General features: G+C 51.2%; 1 protein-coding gene across 4 annotated transcripts in view; it reads right to left on the bottom strand.

Annotated features, from left to right (window-relative positions):
- The window catches only part of SLC6A6 (solute carrier family 6 member 6), a 93,731-nt gene that overhangs the window by 3,747 nt on the left and 69,704 nt on the right, over positions 1 to 20,280 (bottom strand). For all 4 annotated transcript variants that reach the window (XM_023547868.2, XM_023547869.2, XM_023547871.2 and 1 more), the window contains 8 exons: positions 18,664 to 18,798; positions 17,282 to 17,385; positions 17,021 to 17,145; positions 12,987 to 13,099; positions 6,789 to 6,920; positions 4,834 to 4,936; positions 4,169 to 4,269; positions 1,469 to 1,639 (listed from right to left, as the gene is read on the bottom strand). In XM_023547868.2, coding sequence (XP_023403636.1) covers positions 1,469 to 1,639; positions 4,169 to 4,269; positions 4,834 to 4,936; positions 6,789 to 6,920; positions 12,987 to 13,099; positions 17,021 to 17,145; positions 17,282 to 17,385; positions 18,664 to 18,798 — 984 coding nt within the window. The remainder of the gene's footprint in view (positions 1 to 1,468; positions 1,640 to 4,168; positions 4,270 to 4,833; positions 4,937 to 6,788; positions 6,921 to 12,986; positions 13,100 to 17,020; positions 17,146 to 17,281; positions 17,386 to 18,663; positions 18,799 to 20,280) is intronic.

Here is a 20,280-nt window from a genome sequence, read left to right as displayed (position 1 = left end):
CCTTTTGAAGTCAGAAAAGGAGGTCTGACGCTGTTGCCATACCATTTTTATAGTTAGCGCCATTTTTTATTTTTTACGTCTTGTAAAAATTTAAGTTAGTGGGTGTCCTGCTTCCCCCACCCAATATTTGAAATACAGCACTGCCATGGGCACTGACCAATCAGAACAGACATCTAGACACCCCCCTGCTGTGTCCAAATTAACCCTTTAGTTTCTGGGTGAGTACATACTGGAAGCCCCCAGGAAGAGGCTGGGCTGGCACGGAATATTTAGGGGAGAAAATGGGGGGCTCAGAGCAGTAGCTATTACCCCCTGACTTTAACAACTGATAGGCCATTCAGTCTCTGGCTGCATATTGGGGTCTTGCTGAAAAACAAAAGACAACAGGGGGTCCAACGCTCCAGGAACACCCAGGGGCTGACTGGCTCAGACACACCCACACCCACACCCCAGCTTCATGGTTTCCTCCCTGCCACGCCCCGACTTCCTGAATCTCCGGAAAGCTGGTCCCTGTCGGCTCAGTCTCCCCTTTCCCCCCGATCAGGCCTCGTTGTCCCAACCCCACCTTCAGGCCATCTCCCTGTGATGAGGAAACGTGCCTCAGCCCAAGGAGGAGCCAGGCCCAGGACATCCTGGCTCCACATTTTTAAAAAGAGAATAACAATAAAATAGCTCAGAACAAAACAGGGACAACTTGGAGCCAGCCCAAGCCCAAAGGTTAAGGGCGATTCTGAGAAAAAGATTTCTTGGAAAGAGGCCCTGCTTTGCCAGGGCCTGGAGTCTCCAGTATTGTTAAAGGAGTTTCTCAGAGGAGGCTGGAGGAGGGCTGGAGGGCCTCGGGAGCAGAGATCTGGGGTAGGACATGGGCTGGCCCAGAGGTCTGGGCATGGGGAGGCTTGTCCTGGGCAGAGGTAGCATCCCAAGGTCTGGCCACAGAGCCGGCAGCAGACCCCACGGGAGGACACTGGCATGGGCTGGGCTTACCCTACACTTGGCTCCACAGTAAGGGGAGGCAACTGGGCAGAGCTCAGCTTCATTCCAGGGCCTGTCTCCCACCTCCCCACTTTACATACCTGGCCCCCACTGTTCCCGGATAAAGCCCGAGCTCTTGAGTGGGGCACTTAAAGCCACATCCATCTTTCCAGCCTCATCAGCCAACCCTGGGCTTGTCACTGCTGCCTGAGCACTCTCATACCTCCCCACCTATGACTGCACTGTGCCCCATCCTCTCACACTCTCTGCTTGATAAATTCCTCCTCTTGCTCAAAGGCCTGCTTTTGAAGGCCACCACAAAGCCTCCTCTGAGGTAAACTACTTCATCACCGTTTTCCCGCATTGCATTCTCCTGCCCACAATCTCAACAACTCCATCCAGCAGGACTCAGAGAGGGCAAGCCACTGGCTCAAGGTCACACAGCAAACTGAGAGCCAGCCAGCCTCCCAGCCTCCCAGCTGCGGGGCCCACTCACCACGGAGAGAGGTCCTCGTGCCTGGCAAAGGGAGATGAGGAACACCAGGGGGATGCACACCATGGAGGACAGGGCCAGGCCCCAGCCCAGCCCAATGGCCCAGTCGGGGTACACGTAGACTTTGTTATACGTCAGGGGCTGGTACTTGACGAGAGAGAAGATAAAACATCCCTGCAGAGAGACGGAGGCAGTCAGGGGGGTCCTGGGCATGGGGGGCGAGGGGGCAGGGTAGTGTGCCCATGCAGGCCACAACCTGAGGGGAAGGCCTCACTCCTTGGGCAAGGACCAGCTTTATGCCTTGCATCCTTCGCCACCCAGCTGCCATAAGGCTCTCCATCCAATGCAAATCTGACCATGTTGCTTCCCTGCTTCAAATCCTTGTATGGCTCCCCAGTACCTTCAGGATATGGTACAAACTCCTCAGCTTGGCCAGCGATGCCTGCCAGGAGCTATGCTCCTTCCCCTCTCCTCTCTTTATCTCCCACGCCCTCCTCCACATCTATACTCCAGCCACCTGACTTATTCCAGCTCCTCAGCCACCTGCCTCAGGGCTTTAGCACAGGCTGTTCCTTCTTTTCCCCTCCTCTTCACCTGACTGATGCCTCTTCATTCTAGCTTAGTTCCGGTGGCCCTGCGTCTCGGAAGCCTTACTTGCCCAGGCCCCACCCAGACTCAGGCGCCCATACTTTTCCTTCCCAGAACTACCTGTGGTTATCATCGCTTCTTCAGCACGCATCTCTCCCACCAGATTATGAGTCCATGAGGGTGTCTGTAATATCCCCCCTCCACTTCAGTTCCAGGTACATACAATGGGTGTACAAAAAACGCTTGCTGCCGCACTAATCAAAGGCTTCCCGTCCCCTCCCCTCCGGTGCTGCCTGCCCAGCCCTGAGTCCACGGGCAGCCGGGTGAGCCCTAGGCCCAGCTGCCAGGACAGGGCGTGGCCCTGGGCCTTGCCCTGCTCAGTGGCACAGCACAGCCCTGACCCAGGCTCATGGCAGTGCCATTAGCGCCCACCAGTGGGGAGGCGGCTGGGGTCAGCTCTGGTCCTCAGAACCTGTGGAAAGCCCTAGGCAGAGAGCATCTAGGCTGGCTAGAGGTCAAGGCTTTTGCTCTGGTTGGAAATGACCTGTCTCTGAGTTTCACCTGGGGCCGTCTTGGATCGATCCACAATATGAAAATGACTTAAATCCTCATTGTCTAATAACCAGAACTTGAAGAATTAAACTGGTTTAAACAAACCTACTTAAGTACAGAATTGACAATGGGGGTAGGGAGAGCATTCGGCTCCAGACACCTTCTATTGGTCACCTACCGAATGCCTGGGCTGTCACAGTTTCTGTCTCTTATACATGAGGCTGTGGCCCAGGCAAGGCTATGCAGACACTTCATACCCACCCAGGACCCGTACCTGCCCACACCACACTCCTCCCACGAGGGGGGCCCCATCCCGCTCTCGGAAGGCTGCCTAGCGCTAATCTATCTAACTCCTGAGGGGGGAGACAGGGAAAAACTGAGGGTCAGAGGTGAGAGGAGCTGCCCACAAACAAACATTAAGTGACTATGAGAACATGGGCTTGAACTCAACTCAGTTCATCTCCAACAACAAACTCACCAGCTGTTGTGGTTACTGGCTGCTAAGATTACTTATTTCTGTGGGGAAAACATGTACTGCTGGGTGAAAAGGGCATGATCATATTAAATAATAACAGTAATGACCTCGAGTTGCTAACTGCCCCTCAAGTCCCACTTAGGATCCTCCTTATTTTATAAATGGGGAAACTGAGGCCCAGAGAGGGGAAGTAACTTAAGGTCACATAGAGAGTTAATGGCAATGTTGACTTAGTCTGTGCTGGAAGCAGAGATCACTGGGGGGAGGGCCCGCTTATCCCTCAGCACCCGTTCCTAAAGGCAAGGCACATTCCTGCTGTTTGTCTCCCCGCGCTGTGAGCTGACAATGGCACAGCAGCTGTTGTCTTCCCCTGTGAAAAGCTCCGAAGCTCATAATTGGTTTCAAATACCAACGGTTAAGCAGCTTTTGCTGCAGAGGAATTCTCGTTAGCCGGAGCCTGAGTAGCACCTTGAAGGAGGGTGCCTGGCACACTCCAAGGCCACATTTCAAGATGAAGGGGCAAGACAGCCCTTGTGGGCAGAAGAATGTGGCACGTCACTGCCCTTGGCTCCTGGGCTGGTATAAAGTGTTCTCGTGTTTAGGATAACTCAGAGTAACCTTCTGCTGAGACTTCTCCTAAGACACCCCAGCCTGCCACAGAGACCCTATTTCCAATGTCCATGACCTGTCCATTAGATGTTCCAAAGAACTCTCAACTTAACCAACGACCCAGTCTAAGTTCATGAGCTCTGGAGGGCTTGAGGGAAAGGTCATGCACTCAGTCTCAGATCTCTGGATTTCTCAGTGTGCTCCAGGTACATACACCTTCCTCTTCCAGAGCTCTGTGCCTTTGCACAGGCTGGTTCCTCTACTGGAATGTCCTTCCTGACAATCTCCTACTCATCCTTTAAAACCCAACTCAAGGTAACCTTCTGGGAGCAGCCTTCCTCGACTCTCCCAGGCAGAGCTCGTCACTGGGCTTGCTACTGGCCAGCACTTAGCAGATGTGAATGGATGGTGATGAGCAGGTGACAATGTCAAGAACCAGGGAGAAAAGGCCACCCACAGACAGGTAGGATGAAACTCACAACACAGAGAACTGGAGTGACGACAGCCCAGCTGTACTTCATCCAGGGCCCAGGCCGATAGCCAATCATGTCCTCAATACCGTTATAAAAGTTATCAGCGCCTACAAGAGACAGAGATGGGTACAAGGTGACATGGCATCCAATACCAGCGTCATCCCTGGAAATGGCACAGCAGAGGATCGAGGGCCATGAGGGGGCATCTCTGGGGCCTGATCCAGGCCTCTGTCTCTATACCACGTAGACTCAAAGTGGCAGATCCTTATCTGAAATTATCTGAAATTCAAATTTAACTGGCCAACCTGTATTTTTCTGACAACGCCAGGCAGACCTCAAATCCTGGCGTGGCCAATCCAAGGTCTCAAGGAGGCTGAAATGGACCATTCTTGATTCCCAGAGCAATTAATCACAGTCCCCTGCATAGTCAAGTATGTGTTTGTCAAAAGAATATGGTCACATCTTGCATCGTCAATATGGGGAAAATCTGTACTGTGGCTACAAAGATATTATTGTCGTGGGGAAAGATAATCTTGAGGAGGGGTCCACGTAGAAAGGGCCTCTGTGTTCTACTCAGGCTGAGTCCCTATTAGAATTCTCTGCTTCTGAAGTTTCTAAGTACAGTCCCAAAGGAGAAACTTGAGAAAGGATATGCAAAAATCTGTACTCACCATATACCCAGGCAATAGTAACACATTCAAAGAATGCAACCCACAAAAGGCATACACCGCTAGCTGCATAGTAGTCAAAGAGCTGAAACACATACATGCCACCCTGGGAAGAAAAAAACCACAGAGAAGGCTGATTTGTTATTTGGTATCTAATTTCCTTCATATATAAAGAGCTCTGGCATATCAATTAGAAATTAAAAAAAAAAAAAAAAACCCAAGCAAAAAATGAGCAAAAGCTGTATCCTGGTGGTTTAAAGATAAACACGTAAAAAGATGCTCAACTTATTTTTAAAAATTTGAATGAAAAACACACAAACAACCTGGAGCAAAGGAGAATGAAGAACACCAAAGACACAAGGAAAATATGAGCCCAAGAGACAGAAAGGGCCACATAAGCCAGAGACTCCATCAGCCTGAGACCAGAAGAACTAGATGGTGCCCGGCTATCACGTGATCGCCCTGACAGGGAACACAACTGAGAGTTCCTGACGGAGCAGAAGAAAAGTGGGGTGCAGAACTCAAATTCTAGTAAAAAGGCCAGACTTTGTGGTCTGACTGAGACTGGAATGACCCCAGAAGACATGGCCCCCAGACTGTTAGCCCAAAACTAAAACCATTCCCGAAGCCAACTCTTCAGACAAAGATTGGACTGGACTATAAGACATAAAATGACATTGTGAAGAGTGTGCTTCTTAGCTCAAGTAGATACATGAGACTAAATGGGCAGCTCCCGTCCAGAGGTGAAATGAAAAGGCGGAAAGGGACAGGAGCTGGTTGAGTGGACACGGGAAATACAGGGTGGAGAGAAGGAATGTGCTGTCCCATTGTAGGGAGAGTGGCTAGGGTCCCATAACAATGTGCGTATAAATTTTTGTAAGCCAAACTAACTTGAACTATAAACTTCCACTTAAAGCACAATAAAAAAACACACACACACAGAAAAATGAATGTGGAATAACATATATTTCCTAACAAAAAAATGATGGCTTCACTAAAGCCTGCTTTCAAAGGCAGTGCTTAAAACCAACTGCAGCAGACACAGAAGAGTTCAGGGGCGTCCAGCTGCTCAGTTCACGGAGCTGTAATCTGCCTTTATGGAAAGTTTTTTCAAAGGCATCGCCAGAAAAACATTTATTTTTACTCCTGGTAAGTGAAGTGGTGACTAAGAGGCTTACGGGTGATTATTAAATGCAACCCTTTGCCAGAGACTACGGGGAGGAGGGGAGAGCAGGCAATCTTCTCTTAGCCCAATCATCTTTTTCTTTCTGGGCTGGCCTTTCACTAGATACGCTGATCTACCGATGCCTCTGACACTCTTGCCCTCTTCCTCTCTCTGCTTCCCTTTTTCCCATTCTGAACCGAGTCTCTCCATGGCCCCTACCACCCTGAACAGTGTGCCCTCCCCACCTGGCCCTGGCCCTGTGCAGGTGGTCTGCGCTAAGATGCTGGCCCAGGAATTGGTGAACCTTCACCAGGCACCACCTGCGGTATCTCCCTGGGAAGTCTGCATTCACCCTTGCAATTGTTCCACCAGCCTTCCCAGACCTGAGAAGGGCTGTCACACACCATCATGGGGGACAGAGCTATTGTTATAATGGATTTGGGCCCGAGCTCTCCTTCCTGGTGCCTCTCAGGGCAAGGGATGGGCCAGAAAGCAGAAGATAGCCACAGTAACAGGAAAAAGGGGCAGGGTAGTCTGAGGGTTGAATAGACTACATCTGGGTCAGCTGTTGGGTCCTGAGCCTCTTTGTGCTACCCTCAGTGTAGGCCCGAGCCCCCTGGGCAGAGTGGGGCCCTTGAACTGGGGGTGCTGGGTAATCACCCCACCCTGGTCATCTCACCCATCTCCTGTCTCCACCCGTGGGTGGTGGTGGACCTGAACCACTCTGAGGGTATATCGGGGCACCATGCCTTGCAGAGAGAAGTCTCCTCTGCCAGGTGGGAGAGCCACTTACCTCTGTCACCATTGTCAGCCCCAGCAGGTAGCTGGCGCAACAGATGAGGGCGATGAAGATTTCCCGATGCTTCCTTAGGAAGGATGGGTAAAGGTCAACCAAGGACGTGATCTGTCCTTCAACTTCAACGAACTGAGGAGCAAGGGAGGTGGGAGAGAGAAAAAAAGAGAGTGGCTGAGTGTCAGATGCCCACTGACGCTCCTGCTCAGAGGCGGCCCAGGAACAAGGACAGCATGGCAAGGGGCAGAGAAGTGGGTCTACGTCCAGAATCAGCCTGTGGGATCAAGTCCAAATGTGTGAACCTGGCCCTCCAGGCCCTCTCTGCAGGGGGAGTCCCATCAGCTGCTCCTTGGAGCCAAGGCCCTGCACCATGTGGTCACCACACCCTGCACTGGCCCACTGACCCATACACGAAACCAGTTACCTAGTCACCATCAAGTTGACTCTGACTCATGGTGACCCCATGTGTGTCAGCGTAGAAATGTGCTCCATAAGGTTTTTAGCGGCTGATTTTTCAGAAGTAATCACCAGGCCTTCCGAGGCACCTCTGAGTAGACTTGAACCTCTAACCTTTTGGTTAGCAGCCGAGCACAATTGCTGTTTGCTCCACCCAGAGACACTGATGCACACATAGCTTGCCAAATATTACACACCTCCATGTCTTCACTTAGGCTGTTCCTGCCACCAGAATACCTTTTCCTCATCACTGAAGAGTCTGCTCAAGAACTACTACTTCTCTGAAGCTGCTTTACCCTGAAACACCTGAGGGAAGGTGTGTGTTTACACGACTGCCTCCCCCACCAGTCTTGTCCCTCTCTGAAGGCGTGGCTGGTGCCACACTTGTTTCCTGGCCTCAAGTGTCTAGCTCAGGGTCAGGCACAGGTGGCTGCTCAACAAATACATGGCGAGTGAGTAAGTGGACCTCAGCATTAACTTGCTGGGTGCCCCAGGGCAAGTCTGGGCATTGGTTTCCCCATCAGTGAAATGGAGGGCATTCGTCAGGCTTGTGCAGTGATCCCCTTTGGGGGTTGTTAGGCCATTAGAGAATTTTACAGGCGTGTGTGCACCCCCAGGTCCACACATGTAAACCAAGTACTACCATGATTCCGGAGATCACATGGGCTCCAGGGACCCACCCGGGACTTTCAGGGATAAAGAAGGAAATGTGAAAAAGCCTACCCACAGGGAATGCTCTAGGACTGGACAATCTAAATCTATCTTTTCACCTGATCTCTATCCTGGAGGCTGTTACCTATCACTCCACAGAGAGCTGCCTCATTTTTTCAAATGGCTGCATAATACTCCAGCTTATGATACGGCATCAGGGATTTATCCAGTCCCCAAATGACAGGTATTTAGGCTGTTTCCAATCTCCTGCCACTTGTCTCTAGGCACACATGCATGGGTATCTGCAGCACAGTCTCAGAAGTAAAACTGCAAGGCTAAAGGGCCTGTTCTAGGACTTTTAGGATTTTAACACACAAAAATCCTCACAACTGGACTGATAAGCAACATCATGATAAAAGGAGAAAACACTGAAGTTGTCAAGGGTTTCATTTTACTTGGGTCCCCAATCAATATTCATGGAAGCAGTAGTCAAGAAATCAAATGACACATTGCATTGGGCAAAACTGCTGCAAAAGAGCTCTTTAAAGTGTTGAAAAGCAAAGACGTCACTTTGAGGACTAAGGTACACTTGACCCAAGCCATGGTATTTTCAATCACCTCATATGCATGTGAACGCTGGACGATGAATAAGGAAGACAGAAGAAGAATTGATGCCTTTGAATTATGGTGTTGGCGAAGAATATTGAATATACCGTGGACTGCCAGAAGAACAGACAGGTCTGTTTTGGAAAGTATAGCCAGAGTGCTCCTTGGAAGAAAGGATAGAAAGACTTCATCTCATGTGCTTTGGACATGTTATCAGGAGGGACCAGTCCCTGGAGAAGGACATCATGCTTGGTGAGGTAGAGGGCCAGCGAAAAAGAGGAAGACCTCAATAAGATGGAATGACACAGTGGATGGAACAATGGGCTCAAACATAGCAATGGCTGCGAGGATAGGGCAGGACCAGGCAGTTTTCATTCTGTTGCACATAGGGTTGCTATGAGTCGGAACCAACTCGACAGCACCTGACAACAACAACAGCAACAACAAAGGGTATGTAGAAGCCTTTTTCATTTGGATGGTTACTGCCAACTCACCCTGCCAGCCAACTGGAGTCCTTCACATGTTAAAAGGCTAAAGCCTTGTCCATCTATTGTTTGATCTGGGAGAGGCTTTTGTGAAGGATGTTTTCCCAACATTCCACAAGACAAATCTAACCACTTGCTCCTTTGGGACTCGTTATAGTAGGATCAAGGAAAGGAGTACCAAAAAAAGGAGAAAACTCTTTCATGTGCCGAAAGGCACCAGGAGACAGCACTTTGTTGCCAAGAATGCAGAGAAATTAAGGCTGAAGGTTCTCGGAAGTGCCTGGAGAGAGGGGTTGGCTTTTTGACCCCCAACTGATAAGTCAACTGAAGGAGTTTGGAACATAAATAGCAAACTAATTATAGCAAACCTGCAGCTCAGACGTGCGTCTTAAGCTTCAGCAGGAGTTAAAATCAAGGGCTCTTTCCTTTCCTGAGATGGAGAATTGAGGACAGGAAGGTCCAGCAACGCTGGTGGCACAGACACCTGACTTCCAAGTTCCCCGAGCGTCTTCCGTGGAGAACTCTGACCTCGCCCCACACATGGGTGCAAATTCAGGCACCCTCACTTAATTACCACGTGACCCTTACGTCTCTGAGCCTCAACTTCCTCCTCTGTGAAATGGGAGGCTCTTGCTTACTCAGTAGGGACGATGAGAAAGACTTGGGATTCTAAGGGTAAACTGGCCACTGTAGTACCATGGACATGTTGTTGCTGTTGTTAGCTGCCATCAAGTTGGCCCCTCACTCGTGGCAATCCCGTGCACAATGGAAGGAAATATTGCCCTCTCCTGCGCCCTTCCCATGATTGGTTGCAGATTGGATCGTTACGATCCACAGAGTTTTCATTGACTAATTTTTGGAAGTAGATTGTCAGGTCTTTCTTCCTAGTTCATCCTAGTCTGAAAGCTCTGCTGAAACCTGTTCAGCATCATAGCAACACAAGTGTCTTCAGTGACACATGGGTGGTGGCTGTTCATGAGGTGCATGGGCCAGGCACTGAGCCTGGGTCCCCCGCATGGAAGGGAGAATTCTACCACTGAGCGACCACTGCCCTGACCGTGCACGTACGGGGTTCAGTTCCAAGGAAGGGTGGTTACTGTCACCCCATGTCATGGGGAGCTGGGGGAGGTGAGCTTCTCAGAGACGGGCTCCAGCTCTGTCTGTTCACAACCTGTGTCCCTTGGATAACCCAGATATAAACAGGCACCTGCCTCTATGGTGGTGACTTCCCTAACCCATCTCTCCAAGAAACATAGCCACATGGTGGTCCTGAGCCATAGTGCAACTCCCAAAATGATGCTCACTGAGCTGGGAACCCCGGGAGAGTAGTGCCTCTCCTGAGCGAGGCTCACGCTTCTTGGAATTTGATAACAAAGGTGAGAGGCCTCTGCCTGAGGTTGGTGGAAATCTCCACAGCTCAAGAAGAAGCCATACCGGGAAAGTCAAAGGTAAGGCTGACAGACTAACAGGTAAGAGGATAGGTTCTGGGAACAGGCAGGCCAACAGTCACATTCTGGTTCCATGCCTTAACTAGATGCGTGAATTCTCAATCTCTCTCTGCCTCAGTTCGCTCTGCTGTGAACCAGAAACCAGGTGCCATAGAGTCGACTCTGACGCATGGCAGCCCCATGTGTGCCAGAGTAGAACTGAACTCCATAGGGTTTTCAATGGCTGATTTTTGGAAAGTAGATAGCCAGGATTTTCTTCCAAGGCACCCCATGAGTAGACTCAAATCGCCAGTCTTTTGGTTAGCAGTCCAATGTGTTAACCATTTATACTACCTAAGGAGTCCTGTGTGATCTCAGGTGAGTCACTTAACCTCTTTAAGTCTTGAGTTCCCTGCCCTGTGATGTAGGCGGGCTTTGAGAACTAACCGACTCTCTCAGTGTGCTGGCTGACCTGGTGCTTAGCTCCAAGTCGGGCATCCTCACGCAGGCCCCACACATCACCCTGGGAGAAAATCTAAGCAATACCCACCTCTGCTCAGGGAGCAGTTTCAAAAGCCTGAGCCGTGCATTCTAGGCCTGAGGAGATGTCACGCCTTGTCACTTATTAACCTCTCTCTGTTTTTGTTTTTTTCTTTCACTTAGAGCTCTTGAAGTTATAAAAGCCATTTGTTTGGGGCCTCCGAAGGCCAAACTCATTAACTAGAAGTGATTAATGATGTCCTCTTTGTCTGTTTATATAGCTCAAGCTGGTCAACAACTGCAGAAATATTTTGTTTTCAGCCTCCCAAATGTTTCTATTCTGTCTTCTCTGCTAATCCTGGTCCCCTTTTGCCAAATCTTTTGCTCAGTTCTTGACCTTGCTCACTGATCGCCTCTTCTTTCTGGAATTCTTCTCCTCTGCCTGACCTTGTAAGATTTTCCCCCTACCAGGGCCTAGCTCCCCTGGAACCTACCCTGGGCACTGGGTTTGCAGAAGGTTTCCTGTGGGGAGGGCAGCTATGCTCTCTCCTGAACTGGCCGCAGGCTGGGACCTCTCATAGGGTCTGTGCTGACACTTCAGAGCATACAGGAGATCCTATCACACTTGAGGAAACCCTGGTGGCATAGTGGTTAAGTGCTGCGGCTGCTAACCAAAGAGTCGGCAGTTCAAATCTGCCAGGCGCTCCTTGGAAACTCCATGGGGCAGCTCTACTCTGTCCTATAGGGTCGCTATGAGTCAGAATCGACTTGACGGCACTGGGTTTTTTTTTTTTTTTTTAAATCACACTCGATTTTCACAGTGGCCAACTTCCGCTGGTGGCCCCTAGGTGGCGCCACCTGAATGGCTTGTCCACCTGCCCTGTAGGCCATAATGCCTCACTCCTGGAAGCATGCTCATGGTCTAAACTGCTGTCTCAAGAAGGCCCCAATGAAATGTACATTCTTCCATGGAAAGGGGACTCGGTAGCTCATGTTAACTGTCCCCCAAGCACAGCTGACCACTCTGTACCAGGCACCGTGCCTCATGCTTCATGCAAGGTAGACCACAGGGCTCTCACAACACCCGTTGGGGTGGGTACAATCATACCATTACCAGATGAGGAGAATGAGGCTTAGGTTAGGAAACTTGCCCAAAGTCACAGAGCAGCATGGTGGGGCTCGCAGCCCTGTGGAGGCCAGAGCCTTGGGAGGTGGGAGGGGGAGTTCAGAAGTGCAGGAAACAACCACAGTGTAGGAGCCCTGCCTGGGGAGGACAGAGTCAGCATGGCCAGAGAACAGGGCGGATTGGAGTGAGGCACCCAGCATTTAGCCATTGAAAATATACCGGAGGGTGCTCTGTTTTAACGGAAGGACAACACTTACCTCCTCACTCACTCTAAAACCAGTTAGAAACCAGCTACTGTTGAGTGGACCCTGACTCATGGCAACCCCATGAGTGTCAGAATAGAACTGAGCTCCATAGGGTTTTCAATGGCTGCTTTTTCATAAGCAGATCGCCAGGCCTTTCTTCCAAGGTACCTCTGGGTGGACTCAAACCTCTAACCTTTTGGTTAGGAGCTGAGAGTTTAACCATTTCTACCATCCAGACACTCCCCTCACTTGTTCCAGGAAGCACAAAATTCTGACTGGGGTTTAGATTTCTCCTGCTTTCATCAGGTTTTAGTGCATTTAATGGTGATGGTCTGGGAGTGTCCTCTGATGCCTTTTCCCTGAACTGTCCCTCTGTCTTGTGCCCTGGCCCCTGCCTGAAGGGACGCTCCACTGCAATTCATCATTACTGCTTCCATCTTGTTCTATTTTCCATCTATCGCTTGATTTTAACCCCACTCCCGGTCATCTGTCGTCCCCCAGATTTGGTGAAACACTTGAGCTTGGTGGCAGATGTCCCCTTCCTGCTGCCCTGTGGACTTTCCATCCCTGGGCTCCCGGAGGACCCCTCGCTGGCCCCTGGAAGTCAGATCTGCGGTGGGAAGGGGTGTAACTACCTCCCAGCCCAAATAAGAAGGCTTTTCCAGAACAAGCTTCCCTGTGGTACATCCCACCCTGGGGGCGACCCTCGGGCTTGCCCTTACCTGGCTATCCAGTCCAAGCAAGAGAAGCATAATAAAAAAAAGGATGGACCAAAACGTGGGCAGCGGCATCATTGTCACAGCCTTGGGGTAGGCGATGAAAGCCAAGCCAGGACCTAGAGGAGAGAGAAAATGGGGAGGGGGACAGGGAGGAGGATGTCAGCCACCAAGCCCCCGCCACCGGGGCTCACACACAGACACTTGGTCCTGAGGTGGGGCTCCCAACCCAAAGTGCAGGGAGGGGCCGGGTCTGAGCTCCTGCCTGGGGACGGAGCCGGGGATGCACGGGGGCTGGGCAGGGCCCCGTTTTAGCATCTGTCTCCAACACAGCACAAGCAGCCTCCTCTCAAACTGGCTTCCCAAGAACACATGTTATGGGGGGCAGGATGCAAGACTGAGCTGGAAGTCAGTCTGCCAGCTTGGAAAAGGGAGGTCCTCAAACCAAAGCAATCAAGTCAGCTTCTGCTGGAAGGAAACGAGGGCAAAAGGTCTGATTATCTGACCACTCGAGTCCTCGTGTGGAAGGGAGAGATTTCTATTTTTGAGTTGATGGCTAAAGCATTGCATGGGCGGGAAGAAAAAAGAACCCAGAGCCAAGCCCCGTAGGGTCCGCAGCATCCTCCCGAGCACAGTCTGGGGCTGGGCCTGACCAGGGCCCAACCCAGAGGGAAGTGTGGGCAGCGGGGAGATCCTGGGCCTAGGGATCCCAAGGCCTGGATCTGGTTCCTCGGCCCGCTGTTTCCTCATTATACCACCACACACCCTCTCAGAGTCTCCAGTTCCCCCCATCTCTAAGTGAGGGATTGGTTCCAGAAAGGACTCCCAAGTAGCCTTCTGTGTTCAGGTCCTCAGAGGCTGAAGCTGTTTCTCTAGTAAAGGGGTTTTGCTTTCAAGAGAGGAGACTCTGACAGAGCCCTGAGGCTAGCCAGGCTGGCAAGACAGAAGCTCTATCAGTTCAGTGCTGCCTCTCTGACTGGGAACATTCCAGAAACAGAAAAATGTCTCCTCCTGTCTCCCAGCCATTCAACTGGCCGGAGAGAAGACCCCCAAGGGTAAGAGTTTAGTTGTGTCAGAGACCTGTGGGTCCAAGAAGCAATCAGGAGCAGTAAAAGATTGGCCTAAAGGGCATGGGCTAAAAAATAGAAAGTAAAATTCACAATTAAAAAAATATAACAAGAAACGTGAAACAAAAAGGGCTGGAGAGCAGGAAATTATGTGGACGATTTTGTAAGTCAACTATTAGAAACCAAATTAATGGCTTATGAAAAGAATGGAAAAAAAAAAAAAAAACTTTCAAATACATTGGAACCAGAAACCACATTATACAGTGTTAACAATCACAAACGTGGCTGGGGAAAAGCAAGTCCTTTTACAGTCCAGAGTTCACTTGTCCCAGGGGAAACCTGATTAAAATGGAACATTCTTGGGGTGGCCACAGAGCGCCTGGTCCCAGGGATGCTATAAAAATCCACAAGTAGAAGGGGTGCTCTTACCAGCCCCCAAAGCTGCCTGAGAGGACAAGAGTGAGGGAAGAGAGCTGGGTCAAGAAAAACATGGTCCCCAAAGACACTGTAGAACAAAGAGCTTTGGAATCCAACTCCATGTGGAAATCAAAAGCGCGGCATTCCCACCCAGGCCAGAACCCTCCAGCCCCTCAGCATACTGACTGGTGGGCATCACCATGGGGGGATCAAGTCCTGTGAGACAGATGTAAAATGGGGCCCCCCACAGCCCCACCCACTGGGGTCTTGGAAGTTCTCGATTCGCTCAGTTCTGTATTTCAGTTTTGCCCTTCTCAAGCCAGCCTGTGGGAGTGGCTCTGAGCTTCTTTCTCTAAAAGCGCATGGTGAACTATAGAGAGAGAAGTCCAAGAGAAAGAACGCAGCCGCTCCGAGCACCTCTGGGTCACTCTCCCTTAAGGGAGGCCATGCCACGCCACGCTGTGTCTGGTGCACTCTGTTCGGCTAAGTAATTGTCTTGTTCAAATGCACTTCGCTCAATATGGTGCTTGTTAAGAGCTGTTAGAGAAATAATCACCCCTGATTTGTCGGCTGTGGGGCTATCACCGTGGGGAATAAATAGCAAGGTCTTCTTTGAAGTGGACCGGAGGAAGAAAACAACTCAGGTTGACGATATATACACATATAAAAATACCTAGCTGTCCACAGAGAAAGACGTATTTTATGTATCTATATACATCTCTGTACCACCAAGTTCCCTCCGTGCGCCTGGCGATGCTGTCAATCAGGACTGGTTTGCAAACCCTTGACTGGAAGAAAGCTAGCTTCCAGGTGGTATTAACTGTCCCGGGCTCCCCCTCATCACTCCAACTGCCACAGGCCCAAGCAGGTTGGAAACTTCTGGAATTACTTTCTGTGTCCTCCATCTCCAGTCTGCCTCGTGGGGCTCTCAGTGACCCTTCGCAGTATATCTGAAGGTCTAATTTGGGGATGTGTGGGGTTGTGCTGCCAGGGCTCAGGGTGTCGGGATGGGGGCACGGCAGGAAGTATCTTTGTCAGGTAGGGGAAAGGCAGGGCTAAGCCCTGAATGGTCAGAAGAACCCAGCAGATCCTCACACAGGAAGGGCTCCACCTTGTATACGTCCACGGTGGGGTGGTGAGGCGGGTGTGGGCACCCTCACTACAGAAGGGCCTATCTGTTGTGTGGTGAGAGGAATACAGGACAGGGTGCTGCCAGAGACCCCAGCCCTGACCCTAACCAGCTTGAACAAGGCTTTGCACTCAGGCCATTAGTCTCCGCACCTGGGAAATGGACATCTGAATGCACATGGCCAAGGTGCCTTCTGGCCCTCAAATGCCAGGGCTCTGTGCCTGGGAGCTGGACCAAACCCTGTCTCTGATTTCACACACAGGAGATGGATGAGGACAAGGACAAAGCTGTGGGGACTCCAGCTGGACCTGTTCCTGGATCTTGGTGGTCCCTGGAGCTCCCCTGGCCTCTGAGAGGAGCCTTGACCCAGGGCCCCAGAGAGGGTGTGGGGCGGGGGGGACAACAAAACTTTCCAGCCCACTTACAACCAAGTGAACTGGGCAGGAGGGGGAAGGGTAGAGAAGCTGGAAAGGCAGACTTCAAGGATGCTGGGATTCTAATGTTCTCAGTCCCATATCGAAGCCTCTGCAGTGTTAAACCTGCAGGCTCCAAAGATTTAAGCATCCGTGGGCAAGGTCTAGAGTCTGCGTACCTATGGTGCTCTGGTTTTGGAGGCTCTAGGATTCTAGCAACAGAACACCCTATAATTCTCAGGTTCCAGCCCATCTTGTTGGAGGTTCCTAAAGTCCCATATCCCACAAACACCATGTTTCTGAAACTCTGATTCTTCACTCCTACGATCCAGGTGTCCTGGGCAAACTTGTCAATAGAAGCCAACCCCAAGGAGTGACAGTGTTCTCATATCCTGCTTCAAAACGGGATCTATCATCTGCTTCTCCAAAACTGTGCTAAAAGATGTCACCTGGAGGGTGTCCCCTCCCCCCACTCCCACTCTTTCTCTCTCATCTGTCTCATCCCCACTGGGCTGCAGTGCCCACAGCAGCTCCCGACACAGAGTAGACACTGGATAAATAAATGTCAATGGAGTGAAGGAATGAAAGGGCTCGCTGCGAGGGGGCACATGGGGGGGCAAAGTGCAAATACAGAAACCAAGGCTGCGAAGGCGGCAGTGACCTGTCAGTTGGTGGCTGGCTTGGGCCTGAGTTACGAAAGTGGTTCCTAGCTGAAACCAGGACTTTGCTGGGAAAGGGGGGTGGGGGAAAGACCACAAGCAGGTAGTTGAGTAGTTCCCAACTTTAACCACCCCCATGTTCCTGCTGCCCCTTGGGCCAAATCGCAATGAAAAGTTTTAAAATTTAGCTGTTGTACACTTTGATATTTGGGGGATGTCTTAGTAGGGGGGGGTTCATTTTGAAAGCCAGGCTCATCCCCCCCCATTCCCCCTGGGATCTGGCTTCATGCCTACAGTACTTGGCTCAGACACTAGGTGGCAGTGCCCACCACCACTGCCACCAATACCACCATACCTGACTCAGCCACATCAGCAATGTCCACCCCTTGCTCTTGTGCCATGAAGCCCAGGATGGAAAAAATTGCGAAGCCAGACACAAAACTGGTACCACTGTTCAGGCATCCCAGCAGCATACAGTCCCTAAGTTACACATATGTCAGGGAGCAAGTTAATTCACAACACATGGAAGCCACGCTCCCTACTTCTTTCTTTTTCGTTAAACATCATCATCATCATCATCTCTAAGGGGCAGCAGGCCCGCCGGGCCGACACTTGCCTGTACGAGTTGTACTTGTACTTGTTGTAGCTTCCCAGCGAGGTCATGGCCCCCAGGCAGATAGCATAGGAGAAGAATATTTGGGTCCCAGCATCAATCCACACCTAGGCGGGGCAAGGGTGGGGTGGGAGGGGAGAAAGAAGGGTCGTTACAGGCAGCTTCATGAAGGTGGCAGCGTGGGTTCTTGGCCAATCTGGCAGTGAATGGCCCGAGGACCGGATCTCACGATGGGCCACTCTCTGTACCCCTGCCCCAGAGCCAAAGAAAAAGGAGCCTGTTAGCTTCTCCATGGCGAATGAAACCTTTATGTTGGAATCCAAGAGGCCTTTCTAAGGCAATTCTGAGCTGCAAAGAACCTCAGAAATCAAAGAAATCCCCCAGTCACCTAGCATCAAGGCTGAGGCCAGGCTTTTGAAGCAGGTGGATCTGGATTCCAACCCTGGAATGATCCTGGGCAAGAAAATATCACTCCCTGAGCCTCAGTTTTCACATCTGTAGAATGGGCTCCACTGCGCTACCCCACACAGCTATTCTGCAGGTTCAGAGAGGACTTAGCCCAGAGCCATGGTAAGCTCAGACATCAAGGCTGCTATTATTATTGTTATTATTGGGGATCTTCAAGATGGAATAGAGAGGAATTCTCTAATGGATTATGCAGACAAAGCTGTTCTCCAGAACCTTCACCAAATAGCTCCTGATTGCCACAAAGCTGCCTTCCCAGCTATCTTTTGATGCTGGCCACCCACCAGCCCACCCACCTCTTGCACAGGGAGGATGGTGGGAAGGACCCCTGAATAGGAGCAGGCCCTTGGGAGGCAACCCAAAGGCTGAGGAGGAGCCCGAGCAGCCTGGGGGAAAAAGGTCCTCTAACGGGCCAATACAATCTCCCAGAGCTTTTTCCAACTCCCCAAGGTCATGTGGCAGAACACCAGCAGGGGCACCTCAAGTATCTGCCCCTCAAACTCCCAAGCGGTCACTGACCGTGATTTCCACTCCCAGCCGAGGAAGCCAGTGCCTCTCCCCGGCTCAGCTATCCCACCTCCTCGCCTCCTCACCTCAGCCTTCTCAGGCCGCTGTGGACAGAGGACCGGGCTGAGAGGAGGCAAGCTCTCCCTTACCTGGCACAGGGCCTGAGGCAGACACTATAATTGGCCAGCCACAGGATTGTCAACATTAAAAGATACACACCCCCCTGGAAAGGCCTGGGGATACTGGAAACAACCGCGCCCACCACAGGCCCAGTGGAAAAATACCAGGGTGATGGCCTGGCTAGGTCTGTGCATCCAAGAAGGCGAGAGCAAGCCACCAGCTGTCCCCTTAGTGTCTGCGTTGGCCTGACCCTGGGTGGGAGAGACGACAGGTACGGGGCCCACCCACAGTACCTGGGGGTCCTTGAGGCGGGAGATGTCAGGGTACAGATAGAACTTGATGCCTGCGCCGGCCCCAGGCAGTGTGAGTCCACGGACCAGCAGCACCAGGAGCATGATGAAGGGGAAGGTGGCTGTGATGTAGACGACCTGCAGGGAGACAGGGGAGGTTCAGGCCGGCCTTGGGCATCGCCGGCTGTGCTTGGCTTGAGAGCAGGAGTATGCAGGTCAAGAGCGTGGGTTCTACAGCTAGGTTCCCTGTGTCCAAACCTCACTGCACCTGGGTGGGCCTGTTTCCTCACCTGTAACTTGGGTATAATGCAAGTACCTACCTCACTGATTTAGAGAGTAAATGAAAAAACCTCATAAATATTTATCAGCACCTATTATGTCCTGGGAAACCCTGGTGGCACAGTGTTTAAGTGCTATGGCTGCTAACCAAAAGGTCAGCAGTTCAAATCCACCAGGCGCTCCTTGGAAACTCTATGGGGTAGTTCTATTCTGTCCTATAGGGTCGCTATGAGTTGGAATTGACTCGACAGCAGTAGGTTTGGTTATTATGTCCTGGGGAGCCCTGGTGGCGAAGTGGTTAAAAGCTCAGGCTGCTAACCAAAAAGGCTGGCAGTTCCAATCTGACAGCCGCTCCTTGGAAATCCTATGGGGCAGTTCTACTCTGTCTTACAGGGTCGCTATGAGTTGGAATGAATTTGGTGGCCCACAACAACAAACATTTTGTCCTGGAGTGCCTGAGCGATGCACATATTAACATATTCAGCTGGTTCACATAATTCAGCTGTGTATGTAAAGGGCTTAGCTCAGTGTTTGCCACACAGCACTTTTAGGACATATTAGCTAATATCACAACTGTCTGTGTGACTCTCATGGTTAAGAATCAGAAGAAACCAAACCCCAAACCAAACCCATTGCTGTTGAGTCAATTCCAACTCCTAGCAACCCTATAGGACAGAGTAGAACTGCCCCAAAGGGTTTCCAAGGAGTGGCTGGTGGATTCGGACTGTTGACCTTTTGGTTAGCAGCTGTGCTCTTTAGCCACTGTACCACCAGGGCTGCAAGAATCAGACAAGTGTGGGTTCAAATCCACACTCACCACAGGCCCAGTGGAAAAATACCCTGCGCTTGCTATAGGACATTGGGCCTGCCGCTTAACCACTCTGGGACTCAGTTTCCTCATGTGTAAAATGGGGGTAAGAGTAGCAGAAGCCCTTCATCAAATGGTGAGGTCAGGATGCAATGGAATGATGCTTAAAACACCCCTGAAGCAGCGCCTGGAGCTTGGTAGGGGCTGGAGAAAATGGGCACGTTGCCAGCATTGTAAGCCTGCAGGAAGCACACAGGGACGTCTAAAAAGCAAACAAGGCCTCTCAAAGCTCCTCAGCCAGGGTGGGGAAGATGCCACCTGCCCTGGGCCCACAGGAGGTCCCAGCCCTTCCCTAGGTCACAATGCATGTCCAGACAAGCCATGGTCACGGTCAAGGTGGAGACAAGAAATGACCCGGCCAAGGTTTTTCACCCCAAGGGACCTACCTGCCCTCCTCACTCCCCTTCTCCTGTCCTGAAAAGCACTGGCTGGCCAAACTGTCCTGTGGCTTCAGTGCATACGGACACATCTGC

This window comes from Loxodonta africana, chromosome 22 (assembly GCF_030014295.1).
Source record: "Loxodonta africana isolate mLoxAfr1 chromosome 22, mLoxAfr1.hap2, whole genome shotgun sequence".
In the NCBI taxonomy this organism is placed as follows: Eukaryota; Metazoa; Chordata; class Mammalia; order Proboscidea; family Elephantidae; genus Loxodonta; species Loxodonta africana.
The sequence above is the reverse complement of the archived record's forward strand: the minus strand, read 5'-3'. Positions and strand labels throughout refer to the sequence as shown.